At 37.1% G+C, this 27,004-nt stretch overlaps 2 protein-coding genes and 1 long non-coding RNA gene across 3 annotated transcripts; all 3 read left to right on the top strand.

Annotated features, from left to right (window-relative positions):
* LOC146468550 (sphingosine 1-phosphate receptor 1-like) lies at window positions 1-1,155 on the top strand. The gene has a single exon (XM_085124413.1). It carries the CDS (start codon window positions 1-3, stop codon window positions 907-909), a length of 909 nt encoding a protein of 302 aa, XP_084980539.1. The 3' UTR covers window positions 910-1,155.
* Window positions 1,156-9,735: 8,580 nt separating this feature from the next.
* LOC146468549 (uncharacterized) lies at window positions 9,736-10,853 on the top strand. The gene is made up of 2 exons (XR_014867453.1): window positions 9,736-10,374; window positions 10,694-10,853. It is a non-coding gene; the product is annotated as an uncharacterized LOC146468549 (long non-coding RNA).
* A 9,022-nt stretch (window positions 10,854-19,875) lies between these two features.
* On the top strand, window positions 19,876-26,871 carry LOC146468548 (histamine H2 receptor-like). Its single transcript, XM_085124273.1, has 2 exons — window positions 19,876-26,703; window positions 26,773-26,871. The coding sequence occupies exon 1, from the start codon at window positions 20,058-20,060 to the stop codon at window positions 20,982-20,984; it is 927 nt and encodes a 308-aa protein (XP_084980399.1). The 5' UTR covers window positions 19,876-20,057; the 3' UTR covers window positions 20,985-26,703; window positions 26,773-26,871.
* Window positions 26,872-27,004: the final 133 nt, after the last annotated feature.

Here is a 27,004-nt window from a genome sequence, read left to right as displayed (position 1 = left end):
ATGGCTAACAACACTTCACGACCATCACCTTGTTTTTATCTCTCTGCTCCCGCCATCCAGGAAGTTTCAGATCGTTACCTCGTCAACCTTATAACAGCCATCATCAATATCGTTTCCTCTCCGTTCGCTGTTGTTTCAAACCTTTTAATTGCCGTTGCCATCTTTAACATCGCCCGTCTTCGAACGCCCTCCAATCTTCTGATCGGTTGCTTGGCGCTCTCCGATGTTTTAGTTGGCCTTGTGGTTCAACCATGTTATATCACATTCAGACTTATGGAAAATCGGCATCGAAATGTTCCGTGCTTTGTTCGAATTCTTTATGCCAATGCGTTCTATGTTTGTTGTGGGGTGTCTTTCATGACCCTTTCAGCTATCAGCTATGAACGCTTTGTAGCGGTCCGACTTCGGGCAAGATACAATGATATTTTCTCATCACAGCGAATCCTCAAGTATACGGTGGCCATCTGGGTCCTTAATGTCTTATTAACAAGTCTTCAATGGGCGGGAATCGCCAAAATATCAACAGGAATGCATCTGATTTTGTGGCTTCTCTGCCTTCTGGTTTCTGTTGTAGCAAACACTAGAATCATCTTAGTTTTGCGTCGACATCGTCTTCAAATGCAATCACACCAAGTGATTGCCGAAAGCATCCGAAGGAGGAGGGAAGCCAGCCGGACAAAAACTATCTTAATCGTTGTTGCAGTGTACATACTGTTGAACGCACCTGTTTTGTTTGCAAAGATCTATCATGAGGTTTTGCAACTGGACATAACAACCTACAACCACTACAGCTGGACTGAAACTCTTGCTTTTCTAAATTCGTGTACAAATCCAATTATTTGTCTTTGGAAGAACCGTCAAACTCGTGAAGGAGTTAAATCAACATTGAATAGACTGTACTGCATGTAACATTAATCCTTAGCTGTTATGAATACATCATTCCAGACCAAGACAAAATTGAAACAGTAAATTCTTATTCAAGGGGTAGCGTCACAAATTTTTAGTGTTACTTTGAACCGCCAAAAAATATATTTGTATCGATGGAAATGTTAAGATAAAGTAATGATTCTCTTTTTTTAATAACTACCTTATAAGATGTACTAGTGCGCGTGCGCAGAAACTAGTATCAATCATCTTTGGCTGCGGATGGTTAGGATGGAAATGGATTGTAAGTTTTTCTAGTTTTTTTCCGTCTATTTTATTAAGCAAGTGTTAAAAACTGGCTGTGCTTTGGAGAAAAGGTTCTCTGTGAAATGGTTGAGTAGTTTAGACCAAAATTCAGCAAGATCTGCTTGATAATGCCTCTTTAAGAGCGATTTGATGGCTACTAATATCCTTTGAAGTGAGGTGATACTCTTATCTTACCTTCGACCCCTAGAGGACAGTTGTCAGTGGACCCCCACCCCTCCCCCCTTTCAGTGCTCAGTAGAACCAAAGATACTGCAGAAACTCTTACTCTTCTGAATTCTTGCATAAGTACGCCAATATTCTAAAGGACAAGCTTTAAATTCGTCTAGAAATTTTATCATCTTGTATTGTATAAAATATTTAGGTGTTATGTAGATATAAAGATAGAAACAACAAAGATTCAGCAACTGTAAACACAACTCTTGGCTGACACTGTTACTACTTGCCTAAAATGGGCAAAAAGCGTCTAATATCTGTTGAATATGTAGCAGTGGAAGGCCTTAATAGCTACGCGGAGTTGGGGCAGAGGCGTTTAGGCTAGTGACGCTCCCTTTTGGTTGCTGTGAGCGAGGCATGCATTTGCCAAATGCTTATATTAGCAGAACCTTTTTAAAAATTCTTGCAGGATAAAAGACGGAACGTCTTTCCACTTGAGTGTGTTGCCCAATTTTTAAATAAATATTTGTGCTAAAAGATACAAATATCTCGAAATTTAACTTACTTTATGATTTAACCTGGCGTGCGCCCGTAATCAAGACACCTGCTTGTGATGCGCATGCGTAAGGAATATGTAAATAGATTATTTGATATCAAAAAAACAACAACCAGAAACAAGAAGAAAACCAGTATGTAACAAAGTAAGAAGTCTTTTGCCAAAAAAGCCAATTACTTATTCAGTTTATATTCACAATGAGTAAATTTTTCAGCTTTAGTTTGTTTAAAGACGATATCGGCGTTCGAGAGAAAAGTAAAGCTGCTCAGTCTTTTGCCGATTCTTTGAGATGGACTCCAATCTTACAAGTGTACTTCAAAATCACTTAATCTGCATATGTATAGGTCCCGGAACTTTCCTTTTCAAGAAAGTAGAAACTGTCACTTTTATCGAATATAGAAAGTTTTTTGACCACCTGTGCATATCAAACTGTTTCATTTCTGAGTTTAGCATTTATATTTGAAGCTTTGATAGAAAGAACAAAGTTTTATCAATGGTTAAAAAAATTGTAGCAGATAATTAAATTCCTTTGATTCTGTTTGTTTTTCGATCTAGTTTCACGCTTTTATGCCGAACGATGCAATAAGGCCGCAAGGAAAAAAAGCTTTTAGTGGCGGTAACTTGTCACTACGCAGTTTGGCACTTGGTATTGAAGATTTCCATTTACTAATACTTAACTGAAATTTGAGTAAATCATTATATTTCTATCAAGTTAAAAACGAGGATCCCATGTTGCCTGTTACTGGCCGTCTGCGTCAGACGAAATCTCTCATATGATATTAGTCTTTTGTTTATTAGCAAATAGAATTAATTTTCACAAGAAATCAACTTCAGTCAAAAGAAGGCGTAAATCCATTAACTCGGAAATGGGCCATTGTTGTATGACAGAAGATGAATTGTGTTTGGACGCCTGATAAAATCGTCATCTAAATGAAAATATACTTTTTTCTTTGTCCTTAATACGTAATCCCGAGGAGTAAGACTATGTAAAGAGTAAGACCTCAGTTAACCAGAAGTGATATTCATGGTTAACCTGTGAAAGTAGGCAGCCTAGCTCAGAGTACGTTCAATTTTATGGTGAGTGCTAAAACTAATAATATAAAATAAAATTTGAAAGCACGCGGCTAGAAAAAAAAAACACCTCTACTTTGGGTATCCTTCATTTCACAGCAGTTATTATAATTTCTTGATATTTAAATTGTCAATAATGTGGAGAAGCACCAGATTTACCAAGATATGTTCTAAATCTTTCATTACAACAGCACGACCTAAGTGTAATTAATTATGTTATTTACGAAAAGCGTTCATGTGAGTTCAGGGCTAGCTAGTTATTAATAGTCATTTAAATTTGATAGTAATTTATTTTCTTGTGTGATTGACAAGATTGTATGTTTCGATCGAACTTTTTAGACAATAACTGTCACATTTCTTGCGCGTTCAATGGCTTATTTTTATCACAATTTGAGTTCAGACGGATGAAAAGTCGGAGATGATGCCATCAGCGAAAATGTTGAATTTTTTAGCGCTGTGTTGTTGTTGTTGACGTAAAAGTAAGGAGAAGCTCTGAAGCGGGAAGCTGAGAATCTTTGTTGAGGTTGACCTGTAAATTGGCGATGAGCGTGAATTTAATGCTGTTGAAACTAAAATCACCGGAGCCGAAATAAACAGTGCTGTTTCAGATGACTTTTTTTTGGAGAAAATTGTCGTCTGAAGTAAAGGATAATTTTGAAATGTCGTTTCTCTCTGAGTTTTTGTTTCAGACGTTTAGTCTATGAGCCTGACATTCTCTGATCTCTGTTATGGCGAGGAAACCTTTTTTTTTGCAGAAAAGCTTGGACAATCTCTATTTCGCCATTTTTCTCACGGAGACGCGAAATTACGTATATCGCAGGACATTTGTTGTGTACGAACGACGAATATTGAGTGCACCATGACCATATTTGGGCAGTGTTTTTTTTTAATGAATAAATTAATTGACATAGAGCACTTTAAATGCAACAGTACTTGCAGACTTACAATACACAATACTACAATATAACGCCACCAACTTAATAACTAATAGAAAACTTATAGACCTACAGCTTTACTATACAACAATACCTACAATACAACACTTCTAACTTAGATATTAATCGAAAAATGGAAAAACTTGTTAACTGCAATTTTAACATTAATGATGTAATATAATAATAGTATTCTGATTTCTTGCGATTACTCTTTTTGTAACTTGATTTCTACTCAGTTAACTCGTGATTGAACCTCGTTTATTTGGTTTCGTTATTGCAACAAATTGACGCCGGTTTTTTTTTATAATTACGTCGTCTTATTGATGATAAATTTCTTCATAATATTGTCAAAGTTTGCTGTCGCCTGCGGCTTGTGAATCCACAACAACTTTGATATTGTTAAGACGAAATTCATCATCAATAAGAGGACAAACTAGCATCAGTTTGTTAAGTCGCCATCTTGGATTGTAATGCCGAGCGCAACCTGGGGAGAGTGCCAAAACTACCAAGGGGTCCCCTCGTCAGGTTGTAGAGCGTTGTGGAGAAGGGGCGAGAAATTGAATGATGAAATAAATTACTGTCAGTAGCCAGTATTGTTCCTCTCTGTGCGTAAACGTCTTCTGTATTTTCCGCTAGGAAGAAAAACATGACTCATCTCAACTCCAGCCAGGATCCTTATCAAGCATGTCTGATGCCCAACCTCGATAAAGAAATACAAACCCAGGTGAAAGACATCACCAACTACGTCGTTCAACCTCTTGGCCTCACGCTAGCCGTCGCGTCATGTGTTTGTAACACGCTGGTCATCTTAACCATGGTTCGAACCAGAACACTTCATCGTCCTCCACTGATAATGCTGTGCAGCCTTGCATTGACTGATTTAAAATACTCATCGTTTTCTGTCTACAGATATGTTAAAATATTCACACATGACTGGATGTGCCCTAACGGGACACCCGAAGAAAGTGCTTTCGCCGTTTTTTGTAACACTACAATCCTTGGCAGCTTAGCGGTTATCAGTAGAGATCGCTACTTGGCCGTGAAACAGCCTTTGTGGTATCGAAATCACGTGACCAAATCACGTGCTATGAAAATGATATCGATACCTTGGCCGATCAGTATTGCAATTGCGTTCGTAGTTTACTTATCAAGGAAGTTTGAAGGCAGTGTATACAGAGTTGTTGGACAAATCATAGGGGCATTGTTTGTTCTCATTTCTTTCATAACGATTATTGTTTCTTATCTAGCTATATACACAAAGAAACCTCCCGCGAACAATATAATCCAGATACGCGCCATAGTGGAAAGGGAAAGGAAGACAACTAGAACAGTTGGATTGATTCTGTTGATGTTGTTATTAACATTTCTACCAGCTAATCTTTTTCCTATGATTTTGTACGCAATAGGAATAAGAAATATCCTTCCTTTCAAACCTTTTTACCGCTTGCTCTTCACGCTTAATGCGTTTGTTAATCCTTTGTTGAACTTTGGACGAAACAGAGACATGCGCAGATCACTAAGAGCGGTGTTTAAACCTTCCCAGCAGGTACAGCAAGCTTGACGTTGTCTGAATATACTGATAATGTCTTACAAGTATTGTAATAATATATTACTTTCAAGTGTCCCTGGGACGAAAATTTCATTTTCCATCTTTTTGCCTTTTTTGTGTAGAATATGACCTTCTTACTCATGTTACCAAATTTCAATCCTTTACGGCGATTGGAAGTATTTTTTTTTTAGCTTTTTATTCGAGATTTCACGGCCGCCATTACTTGGCCTTGTTCCGGAAATTAAGGCTCAAATTACAGGAAGTGACGTCATTGGCTCAACACGAAAAATTCCACATGGCTAATTTTCATACGGATTCTACTTCATAAACTGTATTCTGCTGTTATTTAGTTCGCAACAGTTTATATTCACAATGAGTTAATTTTTCAGCTTTGGTTTGTTCAAGACGATATCGGCGTTCGAGCGAAGAGTAAAGCTGCTCAGTCTTTTGCTGATTCTTTGAAATGGACTCCAATCTTACAAGTGTTCTTCAAAATCACTTAATCTGCATTTGTATAGGTCCCGGAACTTTCCTTTTCAAGAAAGTAGAAACTGTCACTTTTATCGAACATCGAAAGTTTTTTTTGACCACCTGCGCATATCAAAATTTCAATTCTCAGTTTAGCGTATATATTTGAAGGTTTGATAAAAAAGAACAAAGTTTTATCAGTGGTTAAAAAGATTGTTGCAGATAATTAAATTCCTTTAATTCTGTTTGTTTTTTGATCTAGTTTCACGCTTTTATGCCGATCGATGCAATAAGGCCGCAAGGAAAAAAAGCTTTTAGTGACGGTAACTTGTTACTGCGCAGTTTGGCACTTGGTATTGAAGATTTCCATTGACAAATACTTAACTGAAATTTGAGTAAATCATTATATTTCTATGAAGTTAAAAACAAGGTTTCCGTATCGCCTAATACTAGCCATCTGTGTCAGACGAAAAGTCTCTCATATGATATCAGTCTTTTGTTTATTAGCAAATAGAATTAATTTTCACAAGAAATCAACTTCAGTCAAAAGAAGGCGTAAATCCATTAACTCGGAAATGGGCCATTGTTGTATGACAGAAGATGAATTGTGTTTGGACGCCTGATAAAATCGTCATCTAAATGAAAATATACTTTTTGCTTTGTCCTTAATACGTAATCCCAAGGAGTAAGACTATGTAAAGAGTAAGACTTCAGTTAACCAGAAGCGATATTCATCGTTAAGCTGTGAAAGTAGGCAGCCTAGCTCAGGGCGGGTAGATTCAATTTTATGGTGAGTACTAAAACTGAGGATATAAAATAACATTGGAAAGCAAGCGGCTAGAAAAAAAAAACCTCTACTTTGGGTATTCTTCATTTCACAGCAGTTATTATAATTTCTTGATATTTAAATTGTCCATAATGCGGAGAAGCACCAGATTTACCAAGATCTGTTCTAAATCTTTCATTACAACAGCACGACCTGAGTATTATTAATTATGTTATTTACGAAAAGCGTTCATGTGAGTTCAGGGCTAGCTAGTTATTAATCAGTTGTCATTTAGTAAATTTGATAGTAATTTAATGGGCGACCCCGAAATTACCGAACAGCTGTTGGCTTTATTCTAGCTGGCTCTATTTTGTAATGTGTCCCTTCAAACGCTAAAGTAATGATGATTTGCAATGTTACAAAACTTTAAGGTGACGTTTCACCCAAGAAAATGCTGGTGATACATAACAATAAACTCGAAACTTTGAAACTGCCACTGTTTGGATGATTTTCCTCAACTTTTTAACGTGTTAATGAAGTTAATAGGGAGCTTAAGCAAAGACGACGGCAATGGCAACGACAACGCCACAAAGCAATAGGACAATCGATCTGCGCGTGCGTTTTACTTTTTGGTACATTTCTTTGCCGTCCTCTGCAAAACAACAACGTGAAATGACCACATTCAAGGTTTTGTGGAGAACGTGAACGCACGACAGGGAATTTTTAATTCTCTTTCTAACTTGAACGCCACTCCTACCAATTTGGTTCCTGGATAGTTCGCCCTTTTTGTGAAAGTTGAGCGAGTTGAAATAATCGCGAAGTAGCACAAATGAAATAAAGATATATTTTCGGGTGACGTTTTCGTTGCCGTTGCCGTTGCCGTCGCCGTCGTCGTTGCTTAAGCTCCCTATTGAAAGTTGACCGCTGTTCATCTAACGCGTCAGCTCCTAGGTCCGGAACAGTATCTTGACGAATAGGCGTATGTTTGGTTTCATTAGTATACATTAGCGTAAACGACAAAACAAGCTGTACAAAAATGTGTACTCTATAAACTTAGTTTTTTATGCTTACGTCGTCTTTTTGATGATAAATTTCTTCATAATAGTCTACGTTTGCTGTTGCCTGCGGCTTGTGGATCCACAACAACTTTGACAATGTTATGACGAAAGTTATCATCAATAAGAGGACAGACGCGTAAAAAACTGGCATCAGTTTGTTAAGTCGCCATCTTGGATTGTAATGGCGAACACAACCTGGGGAGAGTGCAAAAACTATCAAGGGGTCCCCTCGTCGGGTTGTAGAGCGTAGGAGAGGAGGGGGAGAGAATTGAATGATAAAATATATTACTCTCAGTAGCCAGTATTGTTCCTTTCTGCGCCTAAATATCTTCTGTATTTTCCGCTAGGAAGAAAAACATGACTCATCTCAACTCCAGCCAAGATCCTTATCAAGCATGTTTGATGCCCAACCTCGATAAAGAAATACAAACCCAGGTGAAAGACATCACCAACTACGTCATTCAACCTCTTGGCCTCACGCTAGCCGTCGCGTCATGTGTTTGTAACACGCTGGTCATCTTAACCATGGTTCGAACCAGAACACTTCATCGTCCTCCACTGATAATGCTGTGCAGCCTTGCATTGACTGATTTAACATACTCATCATTTTCTGTCTACAGACATATAAAACAAATCGCACACGAGTGGATGTGCTCGAAAGAAACACTGGAAGGAACTGCTGTCGCCATTTTTTGTAGCACTACAATCCTTGGCACCTTAGCGGTTATCAGTAGAGACCGCTACTTGGCCGTGAAACAGCCTTTGTGGTATCGAAATCACGTGACCAAATCACGTGCTATAAAAATGATATCGATACCTTGGCCGATCAGTATTGCAACTGCGTTCGTAATTTACTTGTCAAGGAAGTTTGGCGGTGTATACGGAGTTGTTGGACAAATCATAGGCGCGTTGATTGTTCTTATTTCTTTCATAACGATTATTGTTTCTTATCTAGCTATATACATAAAGAAACCTCTCGCGAACAATTTAATCCAGATACGTGCCATAGTGGAAAGAGAAAGGAAGACGACTAGAACAGTTGGATTGATTCTGGTGATGTTGTTATTATTATTCTTACCAGCTTTGCTTTTTCCTATGACTTTGTACGCAATAGGAATAAGAAATTCTTATCCCTTCAAACCTTTTTACCGCTTGCTCTTCACGCTTAATTCGTTTGTTAATCCTTTGGTGAACTTTGGACGAAACAGAGACATGCGCAGAGCATTAAGAGCGGTGTTCGAACGTTCCCACCGGGTACAGCAAGCTTAACGTTTTCTGAATATACTGATAATAGAGAGATTAAGCAACACGTTTCCGGCAAACGGCACAAATGACCACGTGACCATGTTTACCTTACCTTTGCCATTCGCTGTCTTCCAGTTTCTCAAAAAAATTGAGTAGTTTTGCGTTGGCATCAAAGGCCAGAATTATCTTTTATTGTTTTCATCTATGTACTCATTTCTTCAAGAAAACATAAACGCGAATCTCACGTTTGCCGTTTCCCGTAAACGTGGTGCTTAATCTCTCTAATGTCTTACAAGTATTGTAATAAGGTATCACTTCAAGAGAAAATAATGGGACAGAGAGGAAGACCCCCAGTATAGGCCTTTGGATATGTGAATTTCACTTCAGCTATTTTTAGACGTCATGAAAACAGAAGTCCGTTTCCCGAGGCGTCCGCAAACGTATCTAGAAGCCTGTAAATGCCATTTAGGAAAACCACACTGAATATTCAACAATGTTCAATATTCACGCCATTACACAATGCGACGTTGGCACGCTGAGCTGACTTCCTGTGACGTCACACTAACCGTTTCCACACGTCTCGGGCAACCAACTTCCGCTTAGACGATGGCTAAGAATAGATTAAGTGAAATTCACCTATCCCAGCAAACACCCCTAGTTTCCCTCTGTGTCCCCTTATTTTCTCTTGATTACTCGCATTGGAAGTCAAAAAGAGTTGATTAATATATATATTTAGCCAAGCCTAAAAGCGGAGCTCCAATTTTTTTCATAGCATTTATAGAAATCTCCTTATCGTATGAACGTAGTAACCTTAGCAGTTCCTCATCCTTTCTGCAGTTATATATACTTTTAGTGCATGTGCAGCATACTGCCCATAAACAATGACAATGTAATACAGAGGGCACAGTAATATTATTTTAATGCTGATTTGTCGCAATCTCGTCCCCAGAGCCCCCGCGCGTGGGAACCAAGATTGCTAGTACCCAGATTCTTCGTACACACGCGCGAACGTCAATTTCATAAACAAATATGGCGGACGATTTGGAGAATTTAGTTGTCTTGCTTTGTTCTAGAGATTTGGATAAAAATAGTTGTGTTTAGACGTCTTCCTGCATTAGGATGGTGCATCTAATCAGCGTGGCGGATCAAGGATCTTTTTAAGCGCTAGGAAACTTAGGAGAAGTTTTTAAATTTGGAGGCGATCGAAGTTTTCCTAGTCGCCTCATCTTATTTTTCCTGCGTGACTGTGTGAAAAATGTTCCGTTCTACAGCAGATCAGCTGGGTTGAAGGAAAATTTTTAGTGTGATAAATGTCAAAAATAGAAGGGGTTTTCCTGTGTCGGCGAAAGGCAAAAGGTCCGACGGCTCTGTCAATCTAGGAGGTAAGGACTAACTTCAGATATTTGTCAGTTTATGTATGGATGCACACGCACCTTTGTACTAGGGGGAGCAATTTTCTAAAAGAAACCTTTGATGTTTAATCAATATAATGTTAAAATTGCAAGTTAATACGGACAATAGTAGGCCAGTGTCGTTATATGAATTCATGTGGTCGGCTATATTACATAATATGCACAATACTAAGAGATCGTTTCAAAATGCGGACCAATTAAAAAAACGAGTCATTAATCATGGGGATTTTCAAAATATTTTAAATTTCATCGTTTTCTAGTCAAATTGAGTGATTTTTTTTATGTTTAGGTTCTATTTGAGGGAGATGCACATTGGAGAATGTTTGAATACAGGATAAATATTTCAAGTCAAATGACACAAAGCTTAAAAGCTTTGTGTCATTTTTCTATTTTCTTTAAAATACTGCACTTGTAGCTGATTAATTAAATAAATTAGATTAAAAAGCTCATTTTTAAAATTTCTGTTTTTCCCAGGTTGATAGCTATTCTTGTACACATAGAGTTGTTTATTTTGGTTTTTGTAGAATCTCAAAACTAGGTGCTCAGTTCCATCAGCCTTTGATATTGATTTACTAGAGAGTCAAGATGTCTTTTTGCGAGGGAATAATCCAGACAATAGGAGGATTTGTTTAAGCGAAAAAAAAAAAACTCAAGGGGTTAGGTGCACTTTAACTTAATCTACGTGTACATGTAAGAATGCAGTATAATTTTCCCAATTTAAGAGTACAGACAATAAAAATGACATCAGATGTAATGCGCACACTTTCTCAACGAAAAAATAGCCAATTCCGCTCGTACTTTTTCCATGTTATTGTAAAAAATAAATGGACGGCAGTTTTCTATGGTCTATACTCTTGTAGACCTTAAAATGTTCAAAACTTAGCAGTGAGACCACTCGCCTGCGGCTCGTGGTTCCACTTGAGTTTTAAACATTTTGTGACGTTATTTTATGGTCTATAAGAGTATAGACCATAGAACACTGCCGTCGATTTGTTAATTAGAGAGTGCATATTTTGTTGACCTCGATCCTAGGTTCTCCCTCCTTTACCAAGTTGGTGATGATATCATCTGCCCCGACAAATTCTGCAGGGGGTACCAGATTCAATTGTCCCAAGATCCTTTCATTCATGGCAATCAAGTTGGTTGTCCCATACAATCTCGACTCCAATCTGTGTAAGGAGTACGTTCTTTCTATGTAATTGTTGAATGCAATAAATTTCGTAAGTCTAATAATTTATTCAACAGGAAAAAAATGTTTTTGCAGTCCCTAGCCATTTGCTACCTGGTTTTTAAAGTAAGCAAATTGTTTGACATGAAATCAAATAACACTTGGGTAATTAAATCCTCAACTGTCCCTGTCAAAATCTTTACCAAAAAAACCCATCAGGCAGTTATGGGGTCAGTTATCCCCTGCAGTTTTTTTAACAGGTTGCTACATGAGAGTTCACTCAAGGAGTAAAGTAAAGAAATAACACAACAATTAAGGGATAATGAAATTTTGTGCTGTGCAGTACTGATTATACAACTGGGAAATCAGATAATAATTATCTCTGGAGTGTAAATTTCTGTGTGGGAAGGAAACCACTTAAATTTCCCATTGCCCTAGTGAGTACATTTGGTCCATCAGTGATCAAAATCCTGGGGTAATGGGTTTGAATCCTGCCAAAGTCAAAGAGTTTTACTTTACCTTGCATGGACCACATTTCCTTACTGAGGTAATACTGAGAAGAAAATTAAGGGGGTTTCTTCACCACAAAAATTTCCCCTGCAGATTTCATTCTCTGGTTTCTCAATTTAAGTACAGGCCTTGCTTCAACCTATTAACCTTTTGTCCTTACAAGCATAACCCCAATTGAAGAAGTCATTAGACTGCTAAACAGTACACCGCTGCAGCCTCAAACATCACTCCAGCTTCTGGATAGCACCTCATCTGAGAAGTCCCATTCATTTTTACACATCAAGATTAACCTACCATGTATCATTTAAAAAGCATTCTGCAAATATTTCTTACTTTACTTTTCATCATCTGGTTTTGCCGAGAAAAAAAAAATGGAAGGTAGAAGCGTGCTTAAAGAGAGTTGAGTGTGCATATAATAGTCCTCTTCTGAATTCACAAAATGATGTACAGCTAATATTTTGCTTAAAATATTGCAAATTAAAAGCATTTTATTACTTCATTCTTCAAAACAATCAGTGGTTTAAACTGTTCTTATATAAATAAAGAAGATTTTACATAAACCCAGTGGACAGAATGGAAAAAGAAAATAATATTAGTGTTTTTCCCTATGTTACTGCATGAAAAAGATGTATACCAGACCATGTGATAAGGTTTAGAAAACTGTACCACTGGTCACTGACGTCACAAAACCCATGAAAAATAAACAGTTATAGTACGGTAATTAGAAGTAAGTAAAAGAAAACAATCAACTTGGGGTTTAACATTTGTATAATAAAAATATGATAACTGAATCACTGAACAGTGAAATACCAATTGTTTTTAACCTGCAAGGGAAACAGAATTTTGTTCAAAAAATAGCAGGTAAAAATCTGACTGAAGCAAATCCAAGAGAATTAACAACTATTTGTTCAAAGAATCAGGAGTGTCAAAAAAATTGAGGGTTCAAATAACTGAGATTGCACTGTAAAAATAACACCTGTACATATTAATTTTCATAATTCATTACTCACTACCAAATTTGAAAGTTTTCTTTTAATTAAAAGAGATGGCTGATAAGAAATTTGACCTTTTATCTGTTAAATCACAGTTATCAACAGAAGCCACAGTCTGGTTGCATTAAACATGGCCTGAATATCAGCCATCTCCTCTCCATATTATTGGTGAATGATGGGAAATGTATACAGGGAATGCCCCTTGTTCAGCATATTTTTGTTACGCCTCTTTATCAGTTGAATAGTTATAAGAATAATTGAGTGACAGTGCTCTGTTGCATATAAACACAGCTAGGCCCAGGCATCCAGTGGCCAATCTCTGTTGTACACACCATGCTAGAGCGATAGCCCTACATGGCCAACTAATTAAAATCTTTACTGCTGAAGAAAAATGTTACATGCCCAGTAAGTGCCTATTCTATTTGGTTCCTGCCATCATAAACATTCATAAAAAGGTAAGAAATTAAATACACAACTGGATCTATCCCTTGATAGGAAAAGTGCACAGAAACGTTCACACAAGAATGCATAATTTACAAGTTTATGAACTGCCTCAACAAAAACTTCCATTAACAAAGTGATTCTTGAGCTATACAGTGTTTTCATCACATCTGTCATGATCTGTGATGGTAAATAAAAAGCTTACATCAATTTATTTTTTGTTACGGCCAAAACACAAGGTCTAAATCTACCAGAAAAGGTTACACCCTCTGTGCATGGCTTTTGTGCCCAGGCAGTGGCAGATTTTAAAACACTCCTGAGGGAAGGTTCATAATTTATGCATATGGGGGCCTATGATTATTTATAAAATTCTCCCTTTCATATTTTGGAAGCCCCCCCCCCCCCCCCCACCCGATGATGATCTAAAATAAATATTTTTTTCCTCCCCCCCCCCCCCTCCCCACGTCATGAGCTATCCTGCAAACCATGGTAAAATACCATGCCCAGTCCCCCCCCCCCCCCCCTCTATCACCCCTTTTAATTTAAAACCTCCTCTAAAATGGAAAATATAAGCATTTCTGGAGTCTTAACATTTAATGACATTTGCATTATAATTACCGGTAACTAATAAATTTCACTTTAAAAAATCCTTTACTAAAAATTAAAATGATATAAAGGCTGACATTCACTGCATAGAGAATGCAGTGGTTTTATGTCATAAACCACATTTATATAAATAGCTGTTGATTGCTTTGCCAAGGAATCATTCTAATATTCCATGCACAATAGTTACATTGTTCTAGCCCTCTACCTTCTTTTTTAAAAAAAATGTTCAGTCATCATACAAATTAATTGTAACTGTATAATCTCTTTAACATACCAATAGATTGACTTTAAAAATCAATTTTTCTGGAGAAGAAATACAATTGCAGCCATTTTTAAATGTGATCTATATCACAAATAATGTTGTTAAGATAATGTTGTTTGATGAAGTCAGGTTCCAAGATACCGAAATGTCCAGAATTTGGAGACTCTGATTACCTCATCAGGATACATTGAGCACATGAAGACAGTGGCCAGGGGGAATCTGAAAGGACTAATTCTGCAGTTGGAGATGCTAGCCATTATCGATAGCAGTTCTATAAAATGGGAATATAATTTTTCATGACAAATCAGACGGAGAAATTTAGAAGATAGCTGTGATTAGCTGAGTATGAAAATCCCGAAGATAAAGAATAAAGAGAAATGCATGGAGGGTTGGTCATGACAGCATTGCGCATTGAAGATGCACCTGTTCTGTCAGATTACATTTAAGGGCATTTGTAACTGAGAGGGAGGAGGCATTTTTTTGTTTTTCAACTCTACCCAGCTAATCATAATTTCATGAAGGGATAAGAAAGTTCAGCGAAAAACATGTCCCAGGCTATAATTATTTTTCTTGAATTTGTGACCATAAAATAAATGATCACCATGATGTCTGAGAGTTATACATGGAATTTGTCAAAGATAGTCCAACAAGGTTAAGAAAGGGCAGCAGTGCGCTTCATGCAAAAATTGGTTGGCTGGCTCCATGATGGGCAGAAAATTATTCCACACCCTTTCCCGGATGAAGAAAAAATAGGGTATAAATTAAAGTGTCTTTGAATCTCTGGCTACTTCTTTAGGCGAAACAACACAACCAGTTGATTACTTTATGCCTAGAGCGCAAATAAAAAAATCATTCAATGAAGGAAAGCTGAACACAGTGAAGGAAATTACAGACTTTTCTTCTATAGTGTACCTTTGTGGCATCTGAGGAGCTAGTTAAAATATACCTAGACCATTTAAATCATCTCCATTTCTCCAAAGATTTGCAAAACCAAGCAACCATCGAGAACTGACGAAACCGAGAACAAGGATTACAATAAAAATATTGGAGAGAGTTACTACTATTGACTACAGGGTTAAAATCTCTTTGTGGTTTCGAACTTGACATTTACTTGAAATCTGATTTATCTGATCATCAAAGTGATGGAGACGGCACTGTTGCTGTGGGTGAAACATGGTGCAGTGAAAGTGAGGGGATGTTTAGTGAGAGTGAGTGATGATAGCGAGAGTGAACTTGCCCATCCCCGGCGAAGAAAAGGTGCAGCACTAGAAGTGGACGGAGTGCCACACGCTTTGCGTTTAATTGGTGAATTGCTTAACCCTAGATAGTATAGAAAAGTGCTTAGACCTTAATAATATTTTTTGTTGCTTAACCGGCAGGGGAATTTTGCTGAATGCTGAATGTTGCATTTTATGCTACCTATGACAGTTTAGCATTAAAGGGGAAGTATCACGAAAATTTGATGTAATTTCAAAACCGAAAAATGTTTGTCTGACAACAGAAACAAAAAAATTGGTGGCTAGGTTTGCTATAAATTATCACCCCACTGCAAGAAAACTGTTGATTAGTGCCTCTGGCCAGGGACAGAGTAGGTTGCAATGGATTGAAACTTCAAAAATATTAGGCTAATGTTTTTCAAGTTCTCGTATTTTTGTTTCCAAAATGTGCTAGAACAAATCATGAGTCGTTTCTGTCAAGAATTAAGTTGATTTTTCTCCTCTCATTGTTCTAGAATTATTTTGTAGTAAAGTGAAGGTCTAATTTCACCATTTTTAACAAAAGAGGTCAATTAAACCCCATGGTACTTCCCCTTTAAGCAACGAATGAAGTTATTTAGGTCTAAGCACTTCTCTTTTAACTGTCTAGGGTTAAACACTGGTTATACAGACATTTAGCCTTAAGTTGTTGTTATGGCAGCCATTCCATCAAAGGACTTCTATGAATTAGGCATTCAACATTCTGCAAAATACCCCTGCCGCTTCAAAATCAAACTTTAAATTATACTCGGCTTTATGTGAAAACATATACTACCTGTTATACAAGGTAGTAAGGTATCCTTTTGAACCCAAAAACCCATTTCAGGAAAAGAGGCATTCTAAGCTACAAGATTATGCGAGTGGGGGTCCAAAATCAAGTATCAAAATATTACATGTATGTACACTGAAGGTAAATATTGAGGATGGGTACTTCCTCCTATAGCTTCCTATTGATATATATTTTTTCTGTTGTTATTATTCTTTTTCAAGGCGAACTTGTGTATATATAGCAATCAGTACAGAAATAACTAAACAACGATCTTTAAAAAATTTGCACAAACAAGCGAATAAATATAATAATACTCACAAATCTAAATCTTTGCCCTTATATCCTATTCTTTTAAGTATTTGTGTTTGTTCTCTGTAAAGATTGCCACAAATAAATGTTAAAATAGAAATATATGCGAGCATGAACCAAAAACTGAGCACAAGGGACTGCTCTGGCGTTAGCAGTAGCTTTTACAAAAGTTAAACAAGTTGCAGTGTCAACACTTCAAGAAAAACAATATCTTGCAAAACAGCAAATTAAAGTTCTATCAACAAAATCACATAAAATAACATACTCGCCTCTTTGGAGATCGATAACAAGTCCTTTTATTCCATTGCTAATTTTTCGTTTGTTTTACAACGTTGAGTAAGCGAAAAGTTTCACTTCAAGGGGAAAAATGCAACGTTTCGTCGCTTCGATCGAATCAGAGTAAAATGATTTCTCTTCGGCCGCTGTTCATGTTATCCCGCCTCTAAAAGAGTCCATATGTTTCCCCCGCCGCTAGTTGCCCTGCTCTTTCTCCCGCTGTTGAAAAGCAAAATTGGAGGAGATTAGAAAATAAAACTCTAAGGAAAAAAAATTGAAAAAAGCCCAAAAAAATGAGCGAAAAAGACTGCTCTAAAATTAGCAGTATCAAGCTAAACTGCGTGTCAGACAGTGCATATATTGCAAACCAGCAAATATTTGTCAACAAAATCACATGGATATACTAGCCTCCTCTGAGAATAACCAGTCCATTTATTTCCCTGCTGATTTTTTCGTTCGTTTTACAACGCTAAGTAAGCGAAACATTCCACTTTAAGAGGAAAAATCCAACGTTTTGTCAAGCCGGATCGGAGTAAAATGAGTTCACTTCAAGTTTCGGTTGCTGTTTATGCCAACTCTCCCACCGGCCGCGAGTCCTATTTATACTCTTTCTCCCGCTGTTGGAAGGCAAAATTTGGAGTAGATTAGAAAATAAAACTCCAAGGGAAATAATGAACATGGACCGAAAAAAGTGAGCTCAAAAGAATCCTGGGAAGTAAGCAGTATTTAGCAGTAAACGGCGTGTCAACACTGCAAAACAACAAGTTCTTGCAAGACAGCAAACAAGCAAAGTTTTGTCAACAAAATAACATGAATATACTCGCCTCTTCTGAGAATAACCAGTCCTTTTATTCTAATTCCTGATTTTCCATTCGTTTTACAACATCAAGTGAGCGAAACGTTTCACTTCAAGAGGAAAAATTCAACGATTCGTCGCGCTGGGTCGGAGTAAGATGGTTCCACTTCAAAGTTCTGATGATGTGTAAGTCGATTTGTTTCTCCCACCGCTAATCGTCTTGCTGTTTCTCCCGCTGTCGGCTACATAACTTGACTTTGTATTTTGTTGTCTTCAAAATGTCTTTGTGTATTTCTCAAAAGCAACTTCCCACCATAGTTAGTAGAGGGAGACGCTAAACAAACAATGGTGGCAGCACGATTGCAGCACAGCTTCACACAATCTGAGTTTTCCTGTGGTACTAACTAATTGTGGTTGTTTCGCCCGAAAGTCGACCCGCCCGAAAGCGTTTCGCCAGAACTTGCGTCGATTCGCACGACGAAATACACCGTATTCACAAATTCCATATGGATTTCATAATTAGTTCAAAGTTTTCACTTCGCGGTAAAATTTCCCGCTAACAAAAATAAATCAATTAAATAATATTTGTTACAAGTCGACATGCAGCTATTTGTCTTGAAATCATAATCAATCATCTTGTGGGTAAATCCCTAACATCTCGGAGAAACTCGGCACCTCAATGTAAGGACCTCTTTTAGTTTGTTTGAACAATTTTTACTGATTTTACATCCGCTTGTTTTATCGTGTAGGCCTTAAAGTTATTCCTTCTAATGTAAGTTTTCCATTTTATTATTTAAAACATCGCTCTAATCGACGTGAGTCCGGGCGATATACCGTCGGGCGAATCGACTTTCGGGCGAAACAACCGCTGCGCTGCGTACGTCGTACGGACGGTCGCATGGACGGACACAAGTGACGTCATAACCAAACCAAATTTTCTCGCATTCACGGGTTACCAAATTCTCTTAGCTATGGGGCTCCGCTGCGCGCGCCTGCGGCGCGCGCGAGAGCTCCGCTATGAGAAATAACATGACGCCCACAATTCAAAGATTCCTACTCGCTCTCCATTTCGTATACCTATGACTACTCCATTTCAGCTTTACAATTTCGAACAGTATTTTCCGGTTCTACTGGTTTTAGATTAATTATAAAAGGCATCAAAATTTCCTAACAAATAGTTTCCAATTAACAGGAGTAGCTTGTGAAGGGAAATACCAAATCATGTGACATCGGGGACTCTCCAGCCTCCATTTGACCTTAAATGACCAATCACAGAACACTGTTTTTGTTTGCTGTAGTTGTAGATCCGTCATATATCAATCTCAGCAAGACACTTTCCTTTTAATTAATATTTTAATCATACTGGAAGTTGTTTTTGTTATGTTTTGAATAAACACGCACTCAACTGATAAAGCTTCTTCATCATCATCTGCATCGAGAAAGTGAGAAAAAAAGAGACCAATTTAATAAAAAGCCTTGCACATCGCTAAGTCAGTGGAGAAGCTGCAACATATAATTCCTATCCGATCAGAGCACTTACTTAACGTCTTAGCGTTCTGAAGATCTTAATTGTAGTTCAACGGTTAGCGGCTAAAGACAGCTGCTTTGAAAAAAGTAATTTTACTGTGTTTTGTCGAAAGATTTCCTGGCGATAAAATAATCACTTTTGGTGTTGACTTTTCACGCTGAAATAACTTTAAGTCAAAATAAAGGTTATCAAGCAGTGTTGTTGATGTTATGATGAAATTGAAGAAAAAGTTGTTGTTATTTCAGTCGCATACTACAAATAATAATTTTGTTGAAGCTCAAATCGCATTAATTAGGTCGAAACTTTTGTTTTAATGTATTCTCCCACACTTATCGTTTTTGGATCTCCCCTTTCAGGCTGTTTTTGACTCGAATTTTGTTTTACTTCCTGAATAAACTGTTGGATTGTGACAATATTGCGTATAAGAGATTCTCAACTGATTATATATTTATAGAATTGTTAATAAGTCTGCTCATTTCTCTTCAATACTTAAAATTAATAACGCTGAATACAATCAGACAGTTGCTCCATATTTTATTAAGTAGCATGTCAGTTGCTTATCTTTAGTAAGCCGTAGATTTAGCTCGTCTTCCCCCGCAAAGTCACAAAAGTGATATTAATCTATATTATTCTTCAATTTAATTAAATTTGCTTTGTTGTGTGATATATAAATAGGATATCTTCCTGGTTGTAGGCCATTAAGTCAATCCATCGAAGAAGTTAAAAAGCAGCAAACGAGCATGACTAACAACACCTCAGTTGAAGTCTTGTTACAATCGCCATCTTGTTACCATCTTCCCGACCCAACTTTCCACCAGGTTTCAGAGCGTTACCTCGTCAACCTTATAACAGCCATCATCAATATCGTTTCCGCTCCGTTCGCTGTTGTTTCAAACCTTTTAATTGCCGTTGCCATCTTTAACATCGCCCGTCTTCGAACGCCCTCTAATCTTCTGATCGGTTGCTTGGCGCTCTCCGATGTTTTAGTTGGCCTTGCAGTTCAACCAGGTTATATTACATACAGACTCATGGAAAACCAGCATCGTTCAGTTCCGTGCTTTGTTCGTATCGTATACGCCAATGCGTTCTATATCTGTTGTGGTGTGTCTTTTATGAGTCTAACAGCTGTTAGCTATGAGCGATTTGTAGCAGTCCGACTGCGGGCAAGGTACAATGATGTTTTCTCGTCGAAACGAGTCCTTAGGTATATGATGGCTATCTGGATCCTGAATCTCTTATTAACAAGTCTGCAATGGGCTGGAATAAATAAGGAATCAAGAGGCATGCATTTGATTGTGTGGTTCTTATGTCTTTTGGTTTCTGGGACAGCAAATATTAGAATTGGTTTTATATTGCGTCGTCGTCGCCACCAAGTACAATCCCACCAACAAACGACCACTGAACATACTCGCAGAAGGAGAGAAGAGAAGCTCACAAGAAGCATCTCATTCATTGTTGGGGTCTACTTGCTGTTTAATATGCCTGTTTTACTTGTAACAATTTATCACCAGATTTTAGGACAGGACATCAAGACCTACAACCACTATAGTTGGACAGAAACGCTTGCTTTCTTGAATTCGTGCACAAATCCACTTATCTGCTATTGGAAGAGCCGACAAATTCGTCAAGGAGTCATATTGACAATGAAAAGACTTTCTTGTCACTGAATGTAACAGTACTGAGTCTGAGAGAATGTAACAGTGTGCTACTGAGGGAATACTGTGAATAAAACAGTGTTTCTCTAATTCTTCTTTAGTTAATTTAACTCCATGCTCGGACCGTCATTCCAGTTATGGTTTGTATAACTGTAATATTATTGTATATATGTAAATTAAGCAGCTATAATTTTAAAGAATCAATTCTTGCAAATCTAGGGAAACTATTTCTGGAACTATTTCCGTTCAGCTTGACTTTACCTTTGGTAAATGCTATTGTTTTAACAATAAACTTAAAAGTTTGATGCAACAAACATAAGCTCAAATGTCTGTATATTAGACTGATATATTAGCAGCAGAGGTAAAAAGGTCATGCAATTTTCCCTTTTCCATAATTTCTTTATTTCTTTGGCTTTCGAAAAAGCTGTGTATCAATCTCTGCAGAACATGCGATTTCTTTTCTAGAATAGAAATAATCGCTGCGTTTCACACGAAAGAGCATTTTCTCAGTTAAAAGATCATGTAATTTTTCCCTTTCTAATTTCCTGACCGCACCCTTCAGAAGAATTTCCAAGGTAACGGATCTTGCAAACAGTCTTAGTGATTATTTGAAAACTTACTGTAATTTACTGACCTACAACACTTTTCACCACATGCGGCGTATTCAAGCTGTCTGTATGTAAATGTTATTCTTAAAACACAATTTTTTCTATGACAACTTGGAAGAAACCTCGAGCGAGCTAACAACCCATCGTTCGTTTTGCTTCTTAGTCATTAATAATTCATAAGGATAAAACAGCTCTTAACCCTTTCGATTAATTTATTTGCAATAAAAAGTATGACTCTAGTCACAACAGGAGTCAGTTTCATCATGATATATCAACAACACTAGCTGCTTATAAATAGACATTTTTATAGGTTGACTAGTTATTTCAGCGTGAAAAGTCAACACCAAAAGTGATTATTTTATCTCCGGTAACCTTCAAACTACAAATGGGATCTTCAGAACCTTTAAATTATAAGTAACGCCTGTGATCGGCTTAGGTATTAGCCGAGGATGACTATCTTGAGATCACACAATGATGTAATAGCTCTAAGTTTTGTATTTTATTTTCTGTCTTCCTCTTATATTTACTAGTATTTACAATGTCAGTTATATTTCATATTATTTATCCTTAACCCTTTAACCCCTAATATCAAAGAACAAATCCTCCTATCTTGTCCCCATACTTTTCTTTTAAAAGTACTGTGGAGAAGTTATTAAAATATCAAGAACATTCACCTTAGGTGATCATATTCTTAACTCTCATGACCTCAGGGGTTGAATAAACGTTGATAGTACAAGGAGAAATTTGATTCTGATCACTGTTAGGGCTTAAAGGGTTAAAATTAGTGTCACCTTTAGCTACTTTTTAGAGCTAATGTTGTAATTTAGTTACAGTTTTATTAGTATGATATTTGTATTTCTTTTTTTTTTCTTCTTCCCAGCTCCCGCCTCGATTAGTTAGCTACATGAGGGTGGGTGGAATAATTTTTGTATCAATTCATTTGCTTGTGATATAATAAAGTTTTGTTGTTGTTAAAATATATTTTACAGGTTCTGTTATGATGTGAGTGCTAGGTTATTTGGTTGATTTTTTTGTCACTTTTACCGATACGGAGGATGATGAGGAAACTTCATCAGTTGATTGTGTGTTTATTTTAAACATATTTAATACTTCTTCCAATATGATTAAATCAGGCAACGTCAAGCTTGATGTACCTGCTGGGAACGTTTAAACACCGCTCTTAGTGATCTGCGCATCTCTCTGCTTCGTCCAAAGTTCAATAAAGGATTAACAAACGCATTAAGCGTGAAGAGCAAGCGGTAAAAAGGTTTGAAAGGGAGGATATTTCTCATTCCTTTCGTGAACAAGATCATAGGAAAAAGCAAAGCTGGTACAAATGTTAATAACAACATCAACAGAATCAATCCAACTGTTCTAGTCGTCTTCCTTTCCCTTTCCACTATAGCGCGTATCTGGATTATATTGTGCGCGGGAGGTTTCTATGTGTATATAGCTAGATAAGAAACAACGATCGTTATGAAAGAAATAAGAACAAACAACGCGCCTATGATTTGTCCAACAACTCTGTATACAACGCCTCCAAACTTCCTTAATAAGTAAACTACGAGCGCAATTGCAATACTGATCGGCCAAGGTATCGATATCATTTTCATAGCACGTGATTTGGTCACGTGATTTCGATACCACAAAGGCTGTTTCACAGCCAAGTAGCGATCTGTGCTGATAACCGCTAAGCTGCCAAGGATTGTAGTGTTACAAAAAACGGCGAAAGCACTTCCTTCGGGTCTTCCGTTAAGGCACATCCAGTCATGTGTGAATATTTTAACATATCTGTAGACAGAAAATGATGAGTATATTAAATCAGTCAATGCAAGGTTGCACAGCATTATCAGTGGGGGACGATAAAGTGTTCTGGTTAGTGCCATGGTTAAGACGACCAGCGTGTTACAAACACATGACGCGACGGCTAGCGTGAGGCCAAGAGGTTGAACGAGGTAGTTGGTGATGTCTTTCACCTGGGTTTGTATTTCTTTATCGAGGTTGGGCATCAGACACGCTTGATAAGGATCCTGGCTGGAGTTGAGATGAGTCATGTTTTCTTTCTAGCGGAAGATACAAAACACGTTTGCGCGCAGAAAGGAACAATACTGTCTACGTAGAGTAATATATTTTAACATAGTTCTCAATAAACTACACCGTTGATATGATCAAGCACAAATGCTAAAATTACCACTAAAATACAGGAATTTTGTTTTTTGAAACTGGCACACTTCTTCAAGAAAATGTTCCCAAGTTTTATGCAAGCTAAGACATTTGACGAATGAGTATTCGTAAAGATACTGGGATTTTCATATCAGCTAGCACATTAGACTAATAGTATTCTTCAAGTAAATTCAACTTTTATACGAGCAGACTAAAACATTAAAATGTCAGTCTTCTCCAAAATGTGACAGTTTTTAGATGAACTTACCCTGGGCTTTAGACGATTAAAATTCTTACTACTATTCTTATAACTACCGCTTTTACACGAGCTAACACCTGTGTATCAGGCCTTTCTCAGGGGAGGGGGAAAAGATAATGTTTCTTCCCTCCCAACTACCTTCCCCGGCCCCGCAGCCTGATACTCAAGCTACCAAGAAATTCTGGAAAGAAATTCTAATAACTGCTGTGAAATGAAGAATACCCAAAATAGAGCTGCTTTTTCCTAGCCGCGTGCTTTCCAATGTTATTTTATATCTTCAATTTTAGTACTCACCATAAAATTGAATCTAGCCTGAGTAAGGTCGCCTACTCTCACAGGACAACGATAAATATCGTTTCTGGTTAACTAAAGTTTTACTCTTTACGTAGTCTTACTCCTTGGGATTACGTAACACATCTCAAGAAAAAAAGTACATATTTTCATTAAATTACGATTTATCAGGCCTCCAAACATAATTTATTTCTGTCATACAGTGATGGCCAAAATAGACCATTTCCGAGTTAATTGCTTTACGCCTTCTTTTAAAGATCATTTCTTGTGAAAAAAAAAACTTAACATGAAAATTATTTTTATTTGAGACATTTTCCTCTGACACAGATGGCCATAAATAGGTGATATGAACATCTCCTTTTTAAATTCGGAGGAATACAACGCTTTACTCAAATTTCAGTTAAGTGTTAGTCAATGGAAATCTTCAATACCAAGTGCCAAACTGCGCAGTAACAGGTTACACTAAAAGCTTTTTTTTCCTCTTTTGACCTTACTGCATCGATCGGCAGAGTTACCGGTGAAACTAGATCAAAACAAACAGAATTAAAAGAATTGTAATTATCTGCCAAAATTTTGTTTACCATTAGTAAAACTTAATTGTTGCTATCAACGCTTCAAATTTAGATGCTAAAGAAATGAAATTTTTATATGCACAGGTGGTCAAAAAACTTTCGATATTCGATAAAAGTGACAGTTTCTACTTTCTTGAAAAGGAAAGTTCCGGGACCTATACATATGCAGATTAAGTGATTTTGAAGTACACTTGTAAGATTGGAGTCCATCTCAAAGAATTGACAAAAGAGCAGCTGGAATGTTTGCTCGAACGCCGATATCACCTTTCAACAAGACTGAAAATTAAAGTTATTCTGAATATAAACTAAGTAATTAGAAGCAAAATTACCGAGCCATATCACCAGAAAATGGAGTCTGACGAAAGATTCAAAGTTCAACGTCTTAGATTGAAAAAATGGGACACATCCAGGAAAAAAATAGATTTTACGTGTCATAAAAATGCCTCCTCATGAACAAGATCATGAAATTCTCAAAACCGAATGAAACTTCTGAGTCACTAGAACATCACAGGCTTGCTCGAAAAGCACAGGCCAAAGAACGAAGTACAAAAGATTATTACATTAACAGTTATTTTTTCTAATGCGAAAATAAACAAGTTTCAGTGCGTTTCTACGACAAGTTGTCTGTACCTATGTAAACGAATCTTCGACTGATTTTATCATCAGAGTTCTAAGTAATTTAATTGGCCACCGTAAGAGATTAGAAAGCTCTAGTTTCGAGGGTTATTTTGGCGTCCTCTGACGAAGTGCTAGCGTCGAAACGTCAGCTCTTGAATCTCTTTACGGTGGCCATATTACTTTATCATCTCAGTTGATAGAACCAAATGTTCGGTTTTTGCCAGAGTTTCCTGTGGGTAGCTATCTGACCGAGATTCCCGAAACAGTGGCACTCAGTTGTTTCACGGTGAGTTGTTCACCACTGAATTTTCTTCCGAAAAGAGAAAGTCACTGAGACTAACTCATCAAATTGATCTTTAAAACGAAAGGCCGAAATGGAAAAGACGAATGAACTTACAAAGTAAAAACACAATTTAAGTAAGCCGGTTTCTCAATGAATTAGAATTATAATGAATGAGATTTATTCGAGGACGAATATTATATGCTTATCCGGATAGAGGCTATCACTCGATCATGTCTCTCTGCGGATGAGCACTATTACATCACCTGATCAATATAAAAAGAAAGAAATTCCTTTTTTCAACTTTATGAAATACACAGTGAATCAACTAAATCTATCTCAATACAAATTTGAACATCTGAAACATCGGATACTCCCATGGCCTACTCGGAAATTTAAGAATCATTGTTCTGCTCTTCAATATACAAAGATTCAAAGGGATGTAAGAGGTAAATTGAGAGTAGAATTGCTCCTCACTTCCTTTTTTTCTTTGTTTTTCCTTTAATTGAATATTCTTATGACCTACGTTTACTGCGTGTTTAGATTAATTTGTACGCTGATGTTGTTGTTTGTGTTTATTCATAAACGTAACTAAGTATACCATCAGTAAAAACATCTTAACCCTTTAAACCCAAACAGTGATCAGCATCCAATTTCTCCTTATAATATCAATACTTATTCAATCCCTGAGGTCATGAGAATTAAGGATATGATCACTCAAGGTGAAGTGGGCGGGGGACTAGAAGTTCGCAGCATTTGAATATTTCATTATTTAACACTAAAACAGAGCAGAGATCCTTTTCCTACAGAATTGTTAATATATGGAATAACTTACCCTCTGAAATTAAGCTTAGCCAGTGTTTGAATAGTTTTAAATGAAATTTAAGAAAGTACCTCCTGAAAGACTTTTTACGATGGGCTAACCCTCACCAATTTTTAGGTAGTTTTTTTCTAAATTACTTAAACTGAAATACTTTTTACGATGAGCTACCCCCTCACCAATTTTTAGCTAGTTTTTTAAATTACTTAAACTTATCTTCATTTTAATGTTTGATTATGTATTGTGGGAGTGTCAATAAAGTATTGTATTGTAATTTTCTTGATATTTTAATAACGTCTCCCCAGTACTTTAGGTTGATGCTTTGTTTATGGTGGAAGAGCATGCGCACTAAGTTACATGTAGCTACCCAGGCTTGTTACAGGAACTCCACTCAAATAATGCAAAACAAATAATCTACTAA

The sequence above is a fragment of the Pavona decussata genome, unplaced genomic scaffold (assembly GCF_977016875.1).
Source record: "Pavona decussata unplaced genomic scaffold, jaPavDecu1.1 SCAFFOLD_130, whole genome shotgun sequence".
In the NCBI taxonomy this organism is placed as follows: domain Eukaryota; kingdom Metazoa; phylum Cnidaria; class Anthozoa; order Scleractinia; family Agariciidae; genus Pavona; species Pavona decussata.
Note: the sequence above shows the minus strand (reverse complement) of the source record. Positions and strands in the feature narration are given on the sequence as shown.